Source organism: Chionomys nivalis, chromosome 16, assembly GCF_950005125.1.
Source record: "Chionomys nivalis chromosome 16, mChiNiv1.1, whole genome shotgun sequence".
NCBI classification, from domain to species: Eukaryota; Metazoa; Chordata; class Mammalia; order Rodentia; family Cricetidae; genus Chionomys; species Chionomys nivalis.
The window spans coordinates 46,632,286-46,651,134 of record NC_080101.1 but is presented as its reverse complement, the minus strand read 5'-3'; the positions used below and the strand labels follow the sequence as shown (position 1 = coordinate 46,651,134).

At 41.4% G+C, this 18,849-nt stretch overlaps 1 protein-coding gene across 1 annotated transcript in view; it reads left to right on the top strand.

The window, feature by feature from the left end:
• Nucleotides 1-9,136, top strand: part of Armc1 (armadillo repeat containing 1) — a 29,999-nt gene extending 20,863 nt beyond the window's left edge. Inside the window, exons 4-7 of the mRNA XM_057791147.1 lie at nt 933-1,122; nt 5,985-6,101; nt 6,188-6,262; nt 6,924-9,136. Coding sequence (XP_057647130.1) covers nt 933-1,122; nt 5,985-6,101; nt 6,188-6,262; nt 6,924-7,115 — 574 coding nt within the window. The 3' untranslated portion in view covers nt 7,116-9,136. The remainder of the gene's footprint in view (nt 1-932; nt 1,123-5,984; nt 6,102-6,187; nt 6,263-6,923) is intronic.
• Nucleotides 9,137-18,849: the final 9,713 nt, after the last annotated feature.

Here is an 18,849-nt window from a genome sequence, read left to right as displayed (position 1 = left end):
TATTTACTTGGTTTCTTATTTAATGATTTTAATTAAATGTACTTTTGTACCGTGCTAGGATATATTCTGAATCTCAATAAATCATGTTTTAAATGAACTTAGGAGATTGTTACAGCCTAGCCAGGCATGGTAACTCATTATGAGTGTCTTAGTTAGGGTTTCCATTGCTGTGAAGAGGTACAATGACCACAGCAGCTCTTAAAGGAAATCTGGGGCTGCTTACAGTTCAGACAGTTAGTCCATTATCATCATGGCTAAGAATTCTGCATCTTTTTTTTTCTTATGGTTTTTTTGAATCAGAGGTTCTCTGTGTAGCTTTGGAGCCTGTCCTAGAACTCACTGATCTATCTGCCTCTGCCTCTCAAGTGTTGGGATTAAAGACACCCAGCAGGAAGGGAGAGTCACAATGGGACTGGCTTGAACCCTTGAAACCTCAAAGCGGCTTCCAGTGATTTACAAGGCCACACCTAATTGTGCTACTCCCTGTGAGCCAGTTGGGGCCATTTTCATTCACACCATCACAGTGAGGTGGAGAAAGTTAGCCTGGACTGTGTGAAAAGTTGAATGAAGATCATACCAACTTGATGCTTTCCTTATTTTTTCCTTTTCATCCTTAAAGTAGAGTCTTGTATTAGACTGATCTCAAGATTGTGTGGTCAAGGAGGACCTTGAGCTTCTGATCCTCTTGCCCCCACCTCTTGAGTGCTGTTGTTACAGCAGAGTCACTGCACCTTGTTTGTGTGTTGCTGGAAATATAGGGCTCCAAGCCTGCTAGGCAAGAGCTCTGCCGTCTGAACTACATTCCCAGTTCTGAGACTCATTGGTGTTGCTTTTTTATTGAATAAGATAGCAGTATGAAGTAAACAAAACTCACCGAAGTTGGGAAGTAAAATTACAGAATCAGCAAAAGTGACTATGCCTTTCTTTTCAAGGACTACAACGCCAGGAGAAACAAAACTTCTGGCCTCTGAGATCTATGACATCCTTCAGTCCTCCAGTATGGCTGATGGTGATAGTTTTAATGAAGTGAATTCACGTCGAAGGAAAGCTCAGTTTTTCCTGGGAACTACAAACAAACGTGCCAAAACAGTAGTTTTGCAGATAGATGGTCTTGATGATACGGTAAGATTTAAAGATGTGCTTCATAAGATGGCAAGAGAAGTATCACTGCTTTCTTTACCGTCACTTGCTAACATTCTCTAAGAAAAAGTTGCAATATTAGAATTTTACCCTCTTCACAAAAGGGACATCTTATGCTAAAGATACGGGCTAATCAGCATACATAGCAGTTTTAAATGTACATGTTCTTAATAGAAGGTCTAAAGAATATGCAGTGAAACATGTGAACCGACAGACATGCAGGAAGCAGACAGGTCTAATTAAAGCTGTGCATGATTTATGTAGATATGAGGTATAGCTTCTAGTGTCAGACATGAGATAGATACCACTAGGTCCTGTAGGCATTGAAAGGATCTATGGTTAGCATAACGTCTGAGGGCTCATTGGTGTTGTAGCATGTATCTGCACACCCACTTCTTTGTATGTATTCCATCTTGTGGATGTGTGGTACTTTGCTTATCCATTTATCAACTGATAGGCAGGTGAATTGTTTCTACTTTGGCTCTTAGAAACCTGCTAGGAGCATGTTTAGACATTTATTGTTGTTTTTAAGCACTTATTAACATCCTCTTGGGTATTTACCTAGTGGCATTGCTCAGGCATATGGTAATTATACGTTTAATTTTTAATGGACTGTCAGATTGTGTTCTGTGACTACACGGTTCTATATTTCAACCAGTTTCTCCACGTGCTTATCAGCACTTGCCATTTCCCAGCTGTCCTAGTGGGTTGAAAGTGTTCCTTGATGGTTTTGGTTTACACTTTCCTAACTAATGTTGAGCAACATTCTAGAAATGTATTAGTCAGTTTTTTAGTGATTGGATTGGGGGTTATTGTGTATGTATTTTAACTTATTTCAGATTTATATTTGAGGGAAATGCTCATTTCCTCTTTGTTCTTTGACCAGTTTTAAGTGGTCTTTTATTGCTGAATTCTCTGAATTACGTGGGTGCTTATATTGAAGGTGAGTCCTCTGCTAGAGTAGATGTACTCTGAACCACTGAGCCATCTCTCCAACCCCCTTTTTATACATTTTGTTGAAATTATCAGTGAAGTCATTGGCCTTGGGCTTTGCTTGGTGGGCAGCTTTTTGACCATTAATTGAATCTCTTTACTTGTTCATTCTTTTTCTTTTTTTAATTAAGTTTTGGCTGTCTATGTCTTTGTATTGTGTACATTTTGTTGAGGTCGTAATATGTTTCATGCAGTTATTCATAGTATTTGTATAGGCTGTGTCCTTGATCCAAAAATGTACATTTTGAAATGCTTTAAGATCCAAAACTTGTTTTTTTTTTTTTTTAAATTTCAAACTCAGAAAGGTTTGGAGTTTGAACAATTTTTAATTTTAAAATTTCACTTTAAGATTTTTAGATTTTATTTCATGTGTATGGCTGTTTTGACTGCATTTGTATATGTGTACTAGAGACTGGCACTGGATCCCCTGGAGTTTATGAATGATTTTGAGCTATCTACCAGTATTATTGAGCCTGGGCCCTATGCAAGAGCAATAGTTGCTCTAAACTGCTGAGCCATCTCTCCAGCGCTAAGAATTCATAATTTTTGAATTTGAGGTGTTTAGCAAGTGTAGTTTACATACAGTTGTAAAATCTGGGAAAGACTCCCAGATCTGAACCACTTTCATCCCAAGGCCAGGTAGAGGAGACTCAGCCTTAGCTTTTCCTAACTCTTTCTGTGTGTAAGGTTGGCAGTCATATTTCCCTCTTAAATCCTGAGTGTAGCAGTTGGCTTTTCTTGGAAGATAAATGTTTGTTAACTTCATCGATCTTTTCAAGGAACCAAGTGTTCTTTTTTCTTCTTTTTTTTATTTCGTTTTAATTTTTTCTTGGTTGGGGCACACATGTTGAGGTCAGTGGACAAGTTGCAGAAGGCGGTTCTCTTCTTCCACCATGTGGTCCTCAGAAGCAGACTCGGGGTGTCAGGCTTGGTGACAGGCACTCTTCCCCCTGTGACGTTCACTGGTTCTGAATTTTGTTCCTTTGTTTTGAGATCTGGTCTCACTTTATAGCCTAGGTTGACCTTGAACTCAGGCACGTCTAGTCCTCTGCCTTAGGAGTGCAGTGTGCTGGGACTAATAACCAACTTTTTAGACTCTTTTTTAAATTTTAAAATACTCTTTTCTCATTTTGCATGTCAATCCCAGTTCCCACTCTCTCCCTTCTTCCTGCTCCTTCCTCTCCTTCCACCCCCCCCCCCACATCCACTCTCAGAGAGAGTAAGCCTGCCCATGGGGAGTCAGTAAAGTCTGCCATATCACTGTGAGGCAGGGCCAAGATCTTTTCCCTATATCTAGGCCGAGCAAAGTATTCCTCCAAAGAGAATGGGCTCCATCAAGCACTAGAAAAGGTTGTGGTGATCCTAATCTGTGGGCACTTCTCAGTCCAGTCAGGTTAACAGCCAAGATCAATATCAGTTTCAGCATGCTGTGCTGGACCTTGAAAACCTTCTGCGTGGTAGGGAGCTCACCAGAGATGTTATGTTTCCAGTATCTAAGCATCACTGTTTTTTTTAAAAAAATTAATATTTTGTATATATTTTTGGTTTTTCGAGACAGGGTTTCTCTGTGGTTTTGGAGCCTGTCCTGGAACTAGCTCTTGTAGACCAGACTGGCCTTGAACTCACAGAGATCCGCCTGCCTCTGCCTCCCAAGTGCTGGGATTAAAGGCGTGCGCCACCACCACCCACAATATTTTGTCTGTATTTTAATTGTTTAATTCTAATTTAGTATATACGACTTGAGTTTGAGATAATTTCAGGAGAAATTATATATTACATATTCAGGGGTAGACACTTTTTTCTTTTACTCTTTTTTAATTGTTTTTATTGCATTATGTATTTTTCTCCACTCTCCTTCCTTCTTCCTCCTAAGGGGTGGACACTTAAACTGGTATTTCTCCACTCACCTCTTCACCTGTGCCAGGCAGACTTTCTAAGGATCACCACAACCTTTTCTGCTGGTTTATTTAAGGCCTTAAAGCTAAGCTTTTTCTATTTTTTTTTTAAGGTTCAGTAGGGGTGTGTGTGTGTGTGTCTGTCTGTCTGTCTGTCTGTATATCTGTCTCTCTGTCTCTGTATGTGTTAGGGGAGGGCACTTTTACATCCTTCTTAACCTGTGACAGGATCAAATAAGTTAACAGCTATGAAAGTCCAAAAAGTTTCTAGAAAATTTCTGCTGTATGAAAATTGATGAAATAGAATACCTTAATATACATAAAGTATCTCTAGTATGTCTTGTTCATTTTGTTGACTATGAATAAGTTACTTTTTAAAAGCTAACACAGAAATCCAAAGGGGGCTAAGGAGCTAGTTCAGTAGGTAAGAGTACTCGGTGTGCAGTCCTGAGGACCCGATAGCTCAGTGGGTAAGAATCCTCGGTGTGCAGTCCTGAGGACCTGATAGCTCAGTGGGTAAGAATCCTCGGTGTGCAGTCCTGAGGACCTGATAGCTCAGTGGGTAAGAATCCTCGGTGTGCAGTCCTGAGGACCCGATAGCTCAGTGGGTAAGAATCCTCGGTGTGCAGTCCTGAGGACCTGATAGCTCAGTGGGTAAGAATACTCAGTGTTCAGTCATGAGGACCTGCATTGAAATCTCCAGAACTCATGTACAAAGCCAGGCATGGTTGCACAGATGCCTGAACCCCAGCACTGTGGGGCTAGAGACAGAGGATTGCTGGAACCTGCTGGTTGACACTTTATCTCCAGGTTAAGTGAAAGGTCTTGTCACAAAGGAATAAGAGAGTGATAAAGCTGGATACCTATTATGTCCCTTGTATACTCCATGCATGCCTAGGTACACATACATAAATACATACATGCTTATACACCTTCTCCCATATACATCACACACTCAAAGTAACTACTTACAAAAAAGTATAGGCCAGTATACAGTAAGACCAAAAAAATCAAAATATAGCTGAGGTGATTAGAATATCTCCTGAGGGTCAAAGCAGAAAGCAGTTTCTTAATTACAGGTACTGGACTGTGGGGATAAGAGGAAACAAATAGAATAAGATTTGGTGAAGTTAGAAACGGGATAATTAGTACCCTGCTTTAAAGTAGCAGAGACCATGTGGGTACCAGCAGAGGAAAATGAAAACCAAAAGAGAATATCGATAATGCTTGATATCGCATGCCATGAATAAGGAGGACATAATATTTATAAGGGACAGTGATTCAAACACAGAATACTTTTAATTCTAGCTTATGCCTAGAGATTTTTAGACTAGAATAGAGGGCTAGGGAGTGAATGTTTTAGTACACCATATGGTCTTTGTCGTAATTGTGCCAACTCTGCCTTAGATGGAACTGAAGTCAGAGGATCTGTAAGTAAGGGAACGTGGCTGTCTCAGTAGAACGTAACAAAAATGGCTAATGGCCTCTACTTTTCTGTTCTTGAGTACTTTGTTATGCATTGGGTGATAGTTATTAACACTACATATTAAGATTGAAGTTTGAAATATGCCAAGAATTACTGTCGTGTTGTAACTTTCTTCCTTTTCTATCTAATCCTTGTCCTTGCAATAACATGTAACAATGTTCCATGCTTCTGTCAGCCGTGGACTGCACATGTCACTGTGGCACTGCAAGATCAGATATGTTTAGGTAGACAAGTACCGCAATATTGAGTTCCCTGCAATGTCTAGTGTGGACTAAGCTGTTGTGGAAGCTTAGTGTAGTAGGCCATGCCTTACAGCCTGTGTGTAGTAGGCTTTGCCATGTAGGTTTGTGTAATTGGTTCTGTGGTCTTTTTACAGTGACAGAATTGGCACCAATGAATGGTTCAGTAGGGCTCAAGTTGACTTATTTTCTCTACCTGTTTTAATAACAGTTTGCTTTTTACTTTTTCAGTCTCGAAGAAATCTGTGTGAAGAGGCTTTGTTAAAAATTAAAGGTGTTATTAGCTTTACTTTTCAAATGGCTGTTCAAAGGTGTGTGGTGCGAATCCGTTCAGATTTGAAGGCAGAGGTCAGTACTTTCAACAACTGAATGTGTGTGAAGTTACAACCAAGCAAGTCCTCATTCAGAATTGTTCCTTTATCCTTTCATCCCAGGCTTTGGCGTCAGCAATAGCATCAACCAAGGTCATGAAAGCCCAACAAGTTGTGAAAAGTGAAAGTGGGGAAGAGGTAAAGCTTGCATTTTATTTTACTCCTACCAGACTGGGACTCTTGATTTCTTTTTATGGTTAGTGGATTATAACATTCCTAGAGGAATAGTTATGAAATATAAGGATGTGGTATATCTTGATTTCTGTCTTAGTAGTATAGAGAGATCTTTTGTGAAGTTCAGAATGTGCTAACGGAATCTCTGAACTCGGTGGAGATGTGATGCAGATTGTATATGTTAAGGACAGGACAGTTCCTTACATTGCTCTTCAGTACTTTCTAACTTGAGCTAGTTCTGTGAATCCAAGACAATAAAGCATATTCTCTGCAGAAGTTAATATGGCGCACTCTAGATCTTTGTTGTGGAGGAGGGACCGACTGTAAGCTGTGAGCTTTGCTTTCCACAGACGAGCGGCTTTGTGGCACTCTGGGAGTTCAGAGTGCCTGTCTAGACACAGTTACTACTTCTGCCCTAGAACCCCGATAGATTGCAGCTGCCGTCTCCTGTGTGCACGGCGTGCTCGGTTCTTAGACTGTCCTGCAAGAAGAAAACACTATAAGACACAGAGCCTTTGAGAGTCTCCGGATGAAGATGACACTTAAGATGACGATGTGACTTAGGGCATGGATGGTGTCATGTTATGTTGGGTTAGTAATGGCTCTTCATGCTTCTCTGTGTCAGATGCTGGTCCCATTCCAGGATGCCCCTGTGGAAGTGGAAGAGAACACAGAGCTGCCTGACTACCTGCCAGAGGACGAGAGTCCCACAAAGGAACAGGACAAGGCAGTGTCCCGGGTCGGCTCACACCCCGATGGTGGAGCCAGCTGGTTGAGCACAGCTGCAAACTTTTTATCCAGATCATTTTACTGGTGACTTCAACTTCAGTATGGGGCTCAAGAACCGTGCAAACCACCAGGGGGCCAGCTTTCCATTGTTGTGGTGAACTGTCAAGTGCAATTCGCAATAGATTATCATGGGAAGTCTCTAGATTACATGACTACGTATGCTGCATTTTACATTTTATTGAACATTTTCCCCACCGAATGGTAAACAGGACAGAGGCTGCAGGTGGAATGGTTTATGAAGGTATTTTGGTATTGTTTTCCTTTGCTTAATTGCCTCACTGTTTTTTGAAAAACATGGGTCCACTGTTAAACCAAATGTATGTGCAGCTTTGTACTCTGCTTTCCATGGAGCGTGTGACTAGAAGAGCTCCTCTCCTCTAGCCTCAGGAGCTTGCTCAAGAGAAGTTTCGCATAGCTCAAGTTGTGCATGAATTACTGACTATTTTAGCAGCTTTTCTTCATGAATGATACATGACATATGCTTTGGTACCCTTCTCTGAAAGTTGAAAACATACCTAGTTAGCCCCCTTCTGTGCCTTTTTTATTTTGCCAACCATGTTTATAGAAAGGAGATTATTAATGACATTTTGCAAATGGAATTATATTAATTTGAATATAGCAGTACCTTAAAAAAACTCTACAAAAACTGTACAATCTTACTTGATATAATTTTAACAAGGCTACCATAAGCCATTTAAGACAGTGGGGGCATGAACAACAGCAAAGTGCTTTTGGGAGAATTTGAATGTGACCATGCATGGCTCTGTTGATTCCTGCTCACTTAGGTTATGGTGGCTCTTGAGAATTCAGTCCACTGTGATCTTGTGGGCAGCCTTACCCTGTGATGCCACTGTGTCCTGCTAGAGAAAATAGGTTTTTTGTTTGTTTGTGTTTTTTTGTTTTTTAAATCTGGTTTTTCAAGACAGGGTTTCTCTGCATAGCCCTGTCTTGAAACTCACTCTGTAGACTGGGCTGGCCTTGCTGAGATTAAAGGCACACGCCACCACAACCTGGCGAGAAAGTAATAACTAACAGTTTAAAGAGCTAATAAACTTGAAAACAAAGTTGGATGCCTCAAATGACTTCAGACATAAACCCCTAGCACATGTCTCTCCCAGAGATGTTTCTTTTTATTGCCTTCTTGTGGTTTTTAAGAAAATACTGCACCAAACTGAATGAAACAAGACCCAAATTGTTGCTTATAGAGAAAGAAAGCCAGCACTGGTCACTTAGTCTTATTTTTCATGCCAGGAAAAAATAAAAAAAAGACTTCAGCGAAGGTAAGCTACATAAATACAGACATGTTTTTGGTTTTTTTGTAGACTGAATTACATGTATGTGATGTGTTCTTAAGATCCTGAAATATTTGACAGCTAATGTTTTCTTTGTAGAAATCAAGCTAAATCTGTTTTCATGTCAACATTAAAAACTAACAGGAAGAAACTGAAATGTATCGCCATCACCACGTAGAGCTGCTGTTTTGCTCCTTGAAGAATGTGAAATGAGATTGGACTCAGGAGAGCTTCTTTACATTCTTGTTGAAATCAGCCAGTGTTACCAGGGAAAAATAATCATAAAATACTATGGCTCATGAGAGCTTTTGAGTTTATTAACATCGTGGCTTTCTGGAATGAGGGTGTTGAAGGTATTTATAGCATTTTTCTACATGTCTCGTCTCTGATTCAAATGATACGCACAAGCAGAAAACAGAAATTTTCAGGGCACATGGCTAACGCATACTATTACTTGCTGCCAGAATTGGATGTGTCGAAAACAAAACAACAAAACCACCTCCTTTCTATAGCCATTAAAGCAAAGTTTACTTTTGATTTTAACACATTTTTCATTTTATTTTGCATTATCACACATTTATTTAAAAGTTATAGCAATTTGGTAGTGATGGTTCAGGACAGTTGATATTTTGAACTGACGTTTGTGTGTGTCTAGGTGTTTCTTTATTCCAGGGCTCTCAGAAGAGTCAAGGCAACTATAATGGCAGTTTTTGAAATATATTGTAAAATAATAAAATAACAATGAAAGTTGAGTGGATATTGTATTTTTAAAATATTATTTATTTATTTGTACATGTCTGTCTCTCTATGTGCACATGCCTGAGGAGGTCAGAAGAGTGTCTGGTCCCTGGAGCTGGAGTTATAGACAGTTGTGAGCTGTCTGATATGGTATTGGGAGTTCGAGCTCAGTCCTGTATAAGAGCAATACATGTTCTTAACCACTGCGCTATTTGTCCAGCCCTGGGATATTAGTACTCAGATTATTGAGACAGGTTCTTGTTATCTAGTTCAAGCTGACCTGAACCAAGGTTAACCTACATTAACCTTGAACTTGCTCATCTCCTGAATGCAGGGGTTGTAGGTATTTACCTGTAGGAGGCTCTTTAGCAGATTGCACGGTCTTCATTCCACAGCTGTGTCTCCTGGTCAGTGCTGTGCATCTGTGTGGACCGCTGAGCCAGAGGAACCAGAGCTAGAATCAGTGCACTTGTTCTCTGTCATACTTTTGAATTTGGTTTTCTAGAGGTTCTTGTAGAGGCTTATGTTCTAGGTTCAGTGCTACCCTTATTTTTATTTTAAAGAGTTGTTACAGGAGAATAAAAGTTGCTTCTCATGTTATAACTTGCTAGCTATGTAAGACTAGACAGTAATTTAATCCTGAACTGTATAACAAAATGAAGGTCAATTTCTTCATAGGATAGTCCACAGAATCATTATATAAAAACATTTTATAAAATGTTTTATAAAAAATATTTACGGTATTCAGTGGCATTGTTGCTACTGGCCATGTAACACAAATGTCTTGTTGACATTGATGCACCCTCCACTTCCCTTAAATGTGCACATATACAAGGCACCCATGTTGAGTCAGGACAGTTTCTGGGAGTCACCTCTCTCCTTCCATCATCAGCATAGCTTTCCCTGCTGTGAATCATCTCATTAGTCTCTTGAATCTCAGGAGATGACCAATGCTAGCTTTGACTTACCTGTCTACATCTACTCAAAGTCTTTGCTTGGCCATCTATGGTTTTTGTCTAAAATTTTACTTGGAGTTCTTTTATCTGTTGCCAGGATTTCCCTCCTTTTTTAGATGCTGAACTTTGTGGAGAAGGGAAGTGGCAGAGCCAGTGTAGGAAATGCTGACATTTAAGGGCTCGCATACAAGAGCTTTGTACTATTCATAGAAGGTTTCCAGTCTCAAATGTAATTTATTAGTTCTTTAGGGATTTCACATCATGCACCCCAATCCTGTTCACCTTCTGTGCCTCCACAACTGCAGCATCCCTTCCCAAAGGAAACTCCCTACCCCACAATTATTTCAAAACCAAACCAGACCACTTGCTGCTCCGTCTTTCTCATCTCTCCAACACCTCTTCATTCGTCCTGTTGGATTGGGAGCTGTGGTGTGTTATGTGTTATACCTTTGTCCAGTCATGGGTCTGCTCAAGTCCTCCGCACACCACCATCACTGGACCCTCGCCGAAACTCCTCTTGGGTACCCTGCTGTTGCCCTGAGTCATGGAGATCCTGTGGCTACCGTCAGCAGGACCAGCCCCTTCACATGTTCCAGCAGGCCTTAGATGGCACAGATGTTAGGGTGGTCCAACCCAAGGCCTAGGACGTGGGTCTGGGTGGTAGCTGAGCTGGTCAGGCTGGGCTGCTGAGACTGCCCCCTCAGGTGAAATGTGGAGTCAGCTCTCCTAGGCCCATGCCATCCAGGCCAGCTCTGCTATGCCCCGTGGTGAGGGGTGTGGTCATTTCTCCCAGGTGCAGGGGCCAGCTCTCCATGAGGAGCAGGGCCAGCTCTCCTGGTGCAGTGTCTAGCTATCCCAGGGCCAGTGAAGGGCAGGGCCAGCTCAGCACAGCCCTTGAATTTCAACACACATGGTACCTATGACTGACTCCCTGTGGTAACATGGGCCTTAGGCGGCATCATAGACCCCATCTACAGCAGGACCACCAACCCAGACATTGCCCTTGGCAGCAGCTCGGGCCCAGACGTCACCATAGCCCCAGTGGCAATACAGGCTATCCAGTCAGTGTGGCCCTGATGGCAGCATTGCCCTTGAACACCAAGATGGTCTCAGGTGGCTGATCAGACCCTGGGCATTAGCATGCCCCCAAATGGCAATAGGACCCCACCCAGACTTGAATGTCACCATGGCCCCAAGTGGCAGTACAGGCCACCCAGATTGACCCTCAGATACCAGCGTGGCTCCAGGTAGCTGTCTAGACCCATGGCATCAGCTTGACCTTTGATGGTACCAGGAACCATGGGCAACAACACACCATGGCTGTAGTATGGCTACGAACCCAGACATGGCCCCAAACTGTTCATCTCTCTGTCCATCCATCCATCCATCCATCCATCCATCCATCCATCCATCCTTCCTTTTCTTTCTAGATTTATTTATTTATTATGTATGCAGTGTTCTGCTTACATGTCTGCCTACAGGCCAGAAGAGGACACCAGATCTCATTATAGATGGTTTTGAGCCACCATGTGGCTTCTGGGAATTGAACTCAGAACCTCTGGTAGAGCAGCCAGTGCTCTTAACCTCTGAGCCATCTCTCTAGACCCCCCCCCCCCAAAACTTTGCTTTTAAAAGCAAATTTATAGGATACTGATAAATACACCAACAGATTAAAAGAAGTCACAGTTCACATAGAATAAGTGCAAGCTCAATGAATAACTGCACCAGACACCACTAATTTTAGTGAAAGAAAGGTAGAGAAAAGTCCTGCAATCACTTTTGGGATGCCTTTCTCTCTCTCTCTCTCTCTCTCTCTCTCTCTCTCTCTCTCTCTCTCTCTCTCTCTCTCTCTCTCTTTCTTTCTTAGAATTCATATAACCCAAACTGGCTTCAAATTTGCTATGTAGACAGAGATGACCTTGAATTCCTGGTCCTGAAAGCTGCAGTGGTAGGCATACATCACTGTACTCAGTGCTTGCTACTCTTTTTTTAATTAATTAATTAATTATGTATACAATATTCTGCCTGTGTGTATGTCTGCAGGCCAGAAGAGGGCACCAGACCTCATTACAGATGGTTGTGAGCCACCATGTGGTTGCTGGGAATTGAACTCAGGATCTTTGGAAGAGCAGGCAATGCTCTTAACCGCTGAGCCATCTCTCCAGCCCAGTGCTTGCTACTCTTACCAAAAATATATGGTCTGCTTCTAATTCTAACTGTAGGGCTGATGGGGTTTCATGTGGTCGCGTGCGTGCCTAGGCTCAAGCCCAAGTTCAATTTGATATCAGAATCTCAGTTACTTTTGTGTAGGTAAGTTCTAAACCCTCACTGTCATCATTTGCAGCTCTATAGTAAAGTCCAAGGGTTTTTGTTTGTTTTAACAGGGTTTCTCTATTAACCCTGGCTGTCCTGGAACTTGTTCTGTAGACCAGGCTGGCGTCAAACTCAGAGATCCGCTTGCCTGTCTCCTGAGTGCTTGGATTCCACCTCCAAGCAACTCTTGAGTTCTTAGGTATGGTAGAGCCATGCTCAGGAGAGGCCTGTGACAAATTGTGTGTGCCAGGCACTCCGGTAAAAGTACAGATATTTCCTTATCTAGCCAGGGTAAGGATGTATTACTAAATTAGCATTTTATGGGCAGGAAAACAGGAGACAGATTTAGTGAGTCAGGACTCTAACCTAGGCAGTCTGGCATCTCTTGTCGGAAGCAGTCTGCATCTCAGGTCCTGCTAAGTCTCCAGCGTAGCTCTACCACCACAGCACAGGCATGTCTGGTGCTTAGGCGTCTGTTAGACGTGAGACTCCATGTCTGGCATTAGGTTCAGGAAAAAAAAGTGAATAAACAGGGTTCTCAGTGTGGAAAGAGACCACATGTTCCCTATGGATACCCAGATTTTCAGACTTGGAGCTTCAGGCCCTTTCAATGTTGCCCAAGCCTTACCCACTAGAGTCAGCTCTTACTTTCGTAACTGCCCCCGTTCTATTCAATCAGACTGGTTTTTTTTTTTTTTTTTTATCTTTGAGACAGGGTTTATCTATGTGTATCCTAGAACTCTACGTAGACTGACCTCAAACTCACAGAGATCCACGCGATTCTGCCTCCTGAGTGCTGGGATTTAAGGTGTGCCAGCATGCCAGGTCCACCAGACTAGGCTTTAGAAATCATTTTCTGCTTTAATCCCAGGAAAGGTCCTAGGATTGCTGGATGCTTGTCTAGCATTAAATTGACCCTGTGGGTTAGCCTCCAACCTTGTTCTTTAAAGATTCAATAAGCATTAGTTTATACTTTTGCAAGGCTCAGTTGTAATATCTCACCATTACAGAAGCAGTCTCTCATAGGGTTAATATTTCATCTTTATCCTTTATTGGTAGTCTTATGTGGAATTCCCTCTTTCTTTAAAATAGTATGGAAATAACTATTATTTCAGATTGCTTAATAAAAAGCACAGGCAACCTGCATCCTGCAATATAGGCTATGTAAGTAAAGGTTCACATCTTTTGCTCCATTCTTGTTTTTGGTTTGTTTTTGGGTATGTTTGTCTGTGTGTGTGTGTGTGCGCACTTGGGGAAGAAGCATACACTACATTTCTAACATGTTAAAAATACGTTGACACAGAATAAAGTCACTGTACTCCCCTTTGCAGCCTTAGTCACTGGTTCTCACCAGTGAGTCATTACTTTTCTCTCAAATTGAATTTTCTAAGTTACTGTATATTCTCTACTTTGATGTCTTTAGAACTGAAAGTTACATATGAGAAAAATGTGTTTGTCTTTCCAAGTCTGACTTAGTATGCTTCATGTGACTTCTGATTCCATTCAATATCCTTGCAAATGATATCTTTTATTATTTTGTTCGTATGTGTGAGAACTTCATGAGTTTAAGTGTACCATGTGAATGCAAGAAGCCTCGGAGGCTACAAGAGAGCATTGAATACCCTGGAACTGAAGTTGGAGATGCTTACGAGTAACATGGGTGCTGGGAAACAAACTTGTGTCCTCTGCAAGAGCCGTAAGCTCTCACAACTCTGCAGCCATCCCTGCATGGATGGCTAATAATTATGGATGTAGATGACTCATACTCCAATGTGTGTGTGTGTGTGTGAGTGAGAGGGAGGGAGGGAAGGAGGGAGGGAGGGAAGACAGCTGCACTGCCTTTATCTATTCATTGTGGGCACTCAAGTTGCTTTCATACCTTGGCAATTGTAAAGAATGCAAAAAGAAAGTGGTACACAGATATGATGGTTAGTGCTAATTGTCAACTTGTCAAAATCTACAATCACCTGAGAGACAGGCTTCTGGGCATGCCTGTGCAGGTTGTCTTGATTGTAGTAATTGAAGTGGAAGGCTGCTGTGGGATAATGCTCTTGCACACTGTAAAGATTTGTCACTTAGATTGGTTTAATAGAATGCAGATTGACTATACATCAGGCAGGGAAGTATAGGCAGGGTGATTAGACTAAGAGAATTCTGGGAAGAAGAAAATCAAACACACAGTTGCAAGCCAGCCACAGAGGAAGCAAGATGAGAATGCCTTACTGAGAAAAGGTACCAAGTCACGTGGCTAAAAATAGATACGAATTATGGATTAATTTGTAAGAGCTTGTTAGTAATAAGCCTGAGCTAATAGGCCAAACAGTTTATAATTAATATAAACCTCTGTGTGTTTCTTTGGGAGTGAATGGCTGGGGGACCAGGCGGGACAGAAACTTCTGTCTACAGAAATCCCACCCTTTGTAGTGACATCATTCTCTGAATGGAAGCCAGGACTGTAGAAAAAGGTAGCTAAGCAGTAACAAAATTCCTCAGTCCTGCTTCCTGTTCGATAATATGATGTGATCAGCTGCTTCAAGTTTCTCTGCACTGACTTATTATTATGGACTGTACCTTTGAACTGTGATCCAGAATAGATCCCTTTTCCCTCAAGTCGCTTTTGCCAGATTCTTCCCACAGCAGCAGAAGAGAACTAAGACAGCAGACAGCTATTGAGTGTTGACTTGGTTTTCATTGGGTGTATATATGTATCTATAAACTCAGTATAGCTGGGTCACATGTTATTAATATTGTTAGACTTTAATGGAACATCCATACTGATTTGTTGTGGAATATTAGTTTAAGATGTGTTATATTCATTTATGCTGTGGAACATTTGTTTAATGACGCAAAGATGTGTTGCATACTTTTATGTTGCATTTCTTTAACTCTGTGACGCTGTGTTACTTTGCCTGTCTAAAACATCTGATTGGTCTAATAAAGAGATGAACACCCAATAGCTAGGCAGGAGAGGGATAGGCAGGGCTGCCAGGCAGAGAGAATAAATAGGAAGGGAAATGTAGGCTCTATTGAAAGAGGGAGGAGCAAGAAAAGGAGAGGGAGAGGAGGACTCCAGGGGTCAATCACCCACTCATACAGCCAGCCAGGGAATAAGAAGGAAAGAAAGACACATAGACTAAAGAAAGGCAAGAAGCCCAGAGGCAAAACATAATTAAAGAGAAATGGGATAATTTGAGTTAGAAAAGCTGGCTAAAACCAAGCCAAGCTAAGGCTGGGCATTTGTAAGTAAGAATAAGTCTCTGTATTTATTTGAGAGCTGGGTAGCAGGCTCCCAGAGTAAAAAAAAAAAAAAAAAAAAAAAAAAAAAAAAGAAAAAAAAAAGAAAAAAAAAAAAGAAAACGCAAAACAAAACAAAAAAACCCCAATTACACTGATTTCAATAGTGTAATTTATATTCAAAAGAAGAGTGTGTTCTTTTCTTTCTGTGACTGGTATTCACTTTTTCAATGACAGAATTCTGACAGGTATATAGTGGAACCTCAGCATTTAGTTTTTCATTGTTTTAATAACTAAATATGTTGAACATTTCTTTCCCTCAGATTTACTGAATGTTTGTATTTCTTTGAAAACTGTTTATTTTTTTTCATTTATTGTTTACTCAGTTCAAAAGCAAAAGGAATCCAGAGTAAAGTGGAAGGACTGGCCTATGGTAGATTAATTCTACCGGGCCCCTTGCCAGAAGGGTAACTTGCTGGTTTGACCCATTATGAAGTTTCTTAGTTTTTAATAATTATTTTCTTTGTGTGCATATGAGCTTGTGTACCACATGCTTGCAGGTGCCCTTGGAGGCCAAAAGAATGGTGTCAGATGCCCTAGAGCTGTAGTTACAGATAGATGGTTGTGAGGCCACGTGTGGGTGCTGAAGACCAAACTCAGGTCCTCTGTAAGAGCAGCAAGTGCTGAGTCAACTCTCCAGCCTGTTTCTGATGTTTTCAAATTCAACATTGAGTTTCTTTTGTTCTTTCTTACTTTTTAATTATTTTGTTGCTATTACTTCTTACATTGGTATGACCTCAATAATTTCCTTGAACGAAAAAGAAAAAAGGAAAAAATAATAGAAGGGGGTTAAAAAGATGACTCTGGTTAAGAACATTTGCTCTTCTTGCCGAGGACCCATGTTCAGTTCACAGCATCCTTGTTGTGTGGTTACCCCTTGTAACTCTGGCTCCAGGAAGATCTCATGCTCTCTTCTGGCCTGTGGGGCACCTGTACACACCACTACCACATAAAAGGCAAGAATATAGAGTTTCTGTAAGGTTTTGTTGCAAAAAATACCAAATTTGCACAATTGAACCCTTAACAAAATGGAAATAAACATTTCTTACTAGCACCAGGCAGGAAGCACAGGGACCAGTGAAAAGGCTCAGTGGGTAAAGCACTTGCTGCACAAGACTGATGATGTGGTTCAATCCTGAGAGCTCACACAAAGGAGGAAGGAGAGAACCAGTTCCACAGTGTTCCTCTGACTTCATTGTGAATTGTGGCCTGCATATCCCACCTCAGCACCAACAGTAGTAAATAAAACTTAACAGAAACATAAATGTTTTAGGATAAAAAGGCATCAGTAAGGCTGGAGAGATGGCTCAACCGTAAAGGCCAGACTCACAACCAAACATATAGAAAAGGATCGGTAGTTGTAACAGGAGGCTGGGAAGACGACTCAGTTGGCAAGTGCCTACTATGCATGCACATATGAGGTTCCCAAGCACCCATGTAAAAGCTGAGCATTGTAGCCATGATGTAACCCCAGCTTTTCTGGGGATAGGGTGGAGACAGATGAATCCCTGGGACTTATTGGTCAACCAGCCAATTGTGAGCTCCAGGTTCAGGGAGAGAGACCCTGCCTAAAAAACTAATGCGTGGAACAATGGAAGAAGATGCTCAATGTCAACTGCTGGCCTACACACACATGTTTACATGTGTTCCCCTACCCCACATACAAACATAAATAGTTGTGATAGGCTTGCATTATTATTTGGTATCATAAATTATAGTTTCTACTTTATGAACAATTATGTTGGACTATAAATGTTGGCTAGAGAGTATCACATGTTTCTTCCAGATGAAAAGTTCTACTCTGAAGTGCTAGGAGCGAAAATGTTGTCAGTAGAAAGACAATTATTTTACATGACTGTTCAGCAGGTTATGGCTGCTATTTCTCTTATTTCAAAGGAATTCATAAGTGTTTACAAGTTCATATATAACTTAATTATTAGTGCTTACTGTAGATCTCATGGCTAGAGACGTCTACATTTGTAAAACAATGAAGACATAGAACTGACCGTAAAATGGAAATAGTATACTGTCTTAGCATTCTGTTTCTGTGAAGAGGTACCTTGGCCTTGGCAACTCTTAAAAGAAGAGCCATTTAATGGGTGCTGGCTTTCAGTTTTAGATGTTAGTCCATTGTCATCATGGTGGGAGCATGGCAGCATGCAGGTAGACATAGTGCTGAGAACTTTAGTGTTCTATATCCAGATCTGCAGGTAGTAGGAAGAGAGAGAGCCACTGGGCTTGGTTTGGGCCCTTGAAACCTCAAAGCCCAGGTCAGTGACACATACTTCTTCCAGAAAAGGCCACACCTCTTGATCCCTCAGAAGTAGTGCCACTCCCTGATGACTTGATGACTCACTAAGTTTTCTTTCTTTCTTTTTTTTTTTTTTCTTCAAGACAGAGCTTCTCTGTGTCACAGTCCTAGCTGTCCTGGAACTAGCTTTGTAGACCCAGCTGGCCTTGAGTCACAGAGGTTACCTGCCTCTGCCTCCCAGTGCTGGAATTAAAGGCCTGTGCTACCACAACTCAGCACTACCACAGTCCAGCATGACTAAGCTTTTCATAAGCCTATGGGGCCATTTCTATTCAAACCACCACACAACCATTCAAAGTAGCTGAACATTTGTTGTTTTTTTTTGTTGTTGTTGTTTGTTTTTTGTTTTTTGAGACAGGGTTTCTCTGTGCAACAGTTCTGGCTGTCTTGGAGTTTGCTTTATAGACCAGGCTGGCCTCAAACTCGTTGAGATCTGCCTGCCTCTGTCTCCCAAGTGCTGGGATTAAAGGCATGTGCCACAACCGTCTGGCTAGCTGAATATTCTTTACTCTGTCATTTACTATACAAAGGCCCCAAAGACTCTTATATTAGATGCTTGACCCAGAGGGAGTGGCACTATTAGGAGGTGTGGGCTTATAGGAGGAAGTGTGTCACTGGGGGAGCAGACTTTGAGTTCTTATATGCTCAAGCTACTCCCAGTGTTGAAGACAGTTTACTTCCTGCTGCCTGAGGATCAAGATGTATAACTCTCATTCTCCAGCACCATGTCTTCTCCATACCCCCTGCCATAATGATAATGGACTAAACCTCTGAAAATGTAAGTGAGCCCTAATTAAATGTTTTCCTTTATAAGAGTTGCTGTGGTCATGGTGTCTCTTGACAGCAAAAGAAACCCTA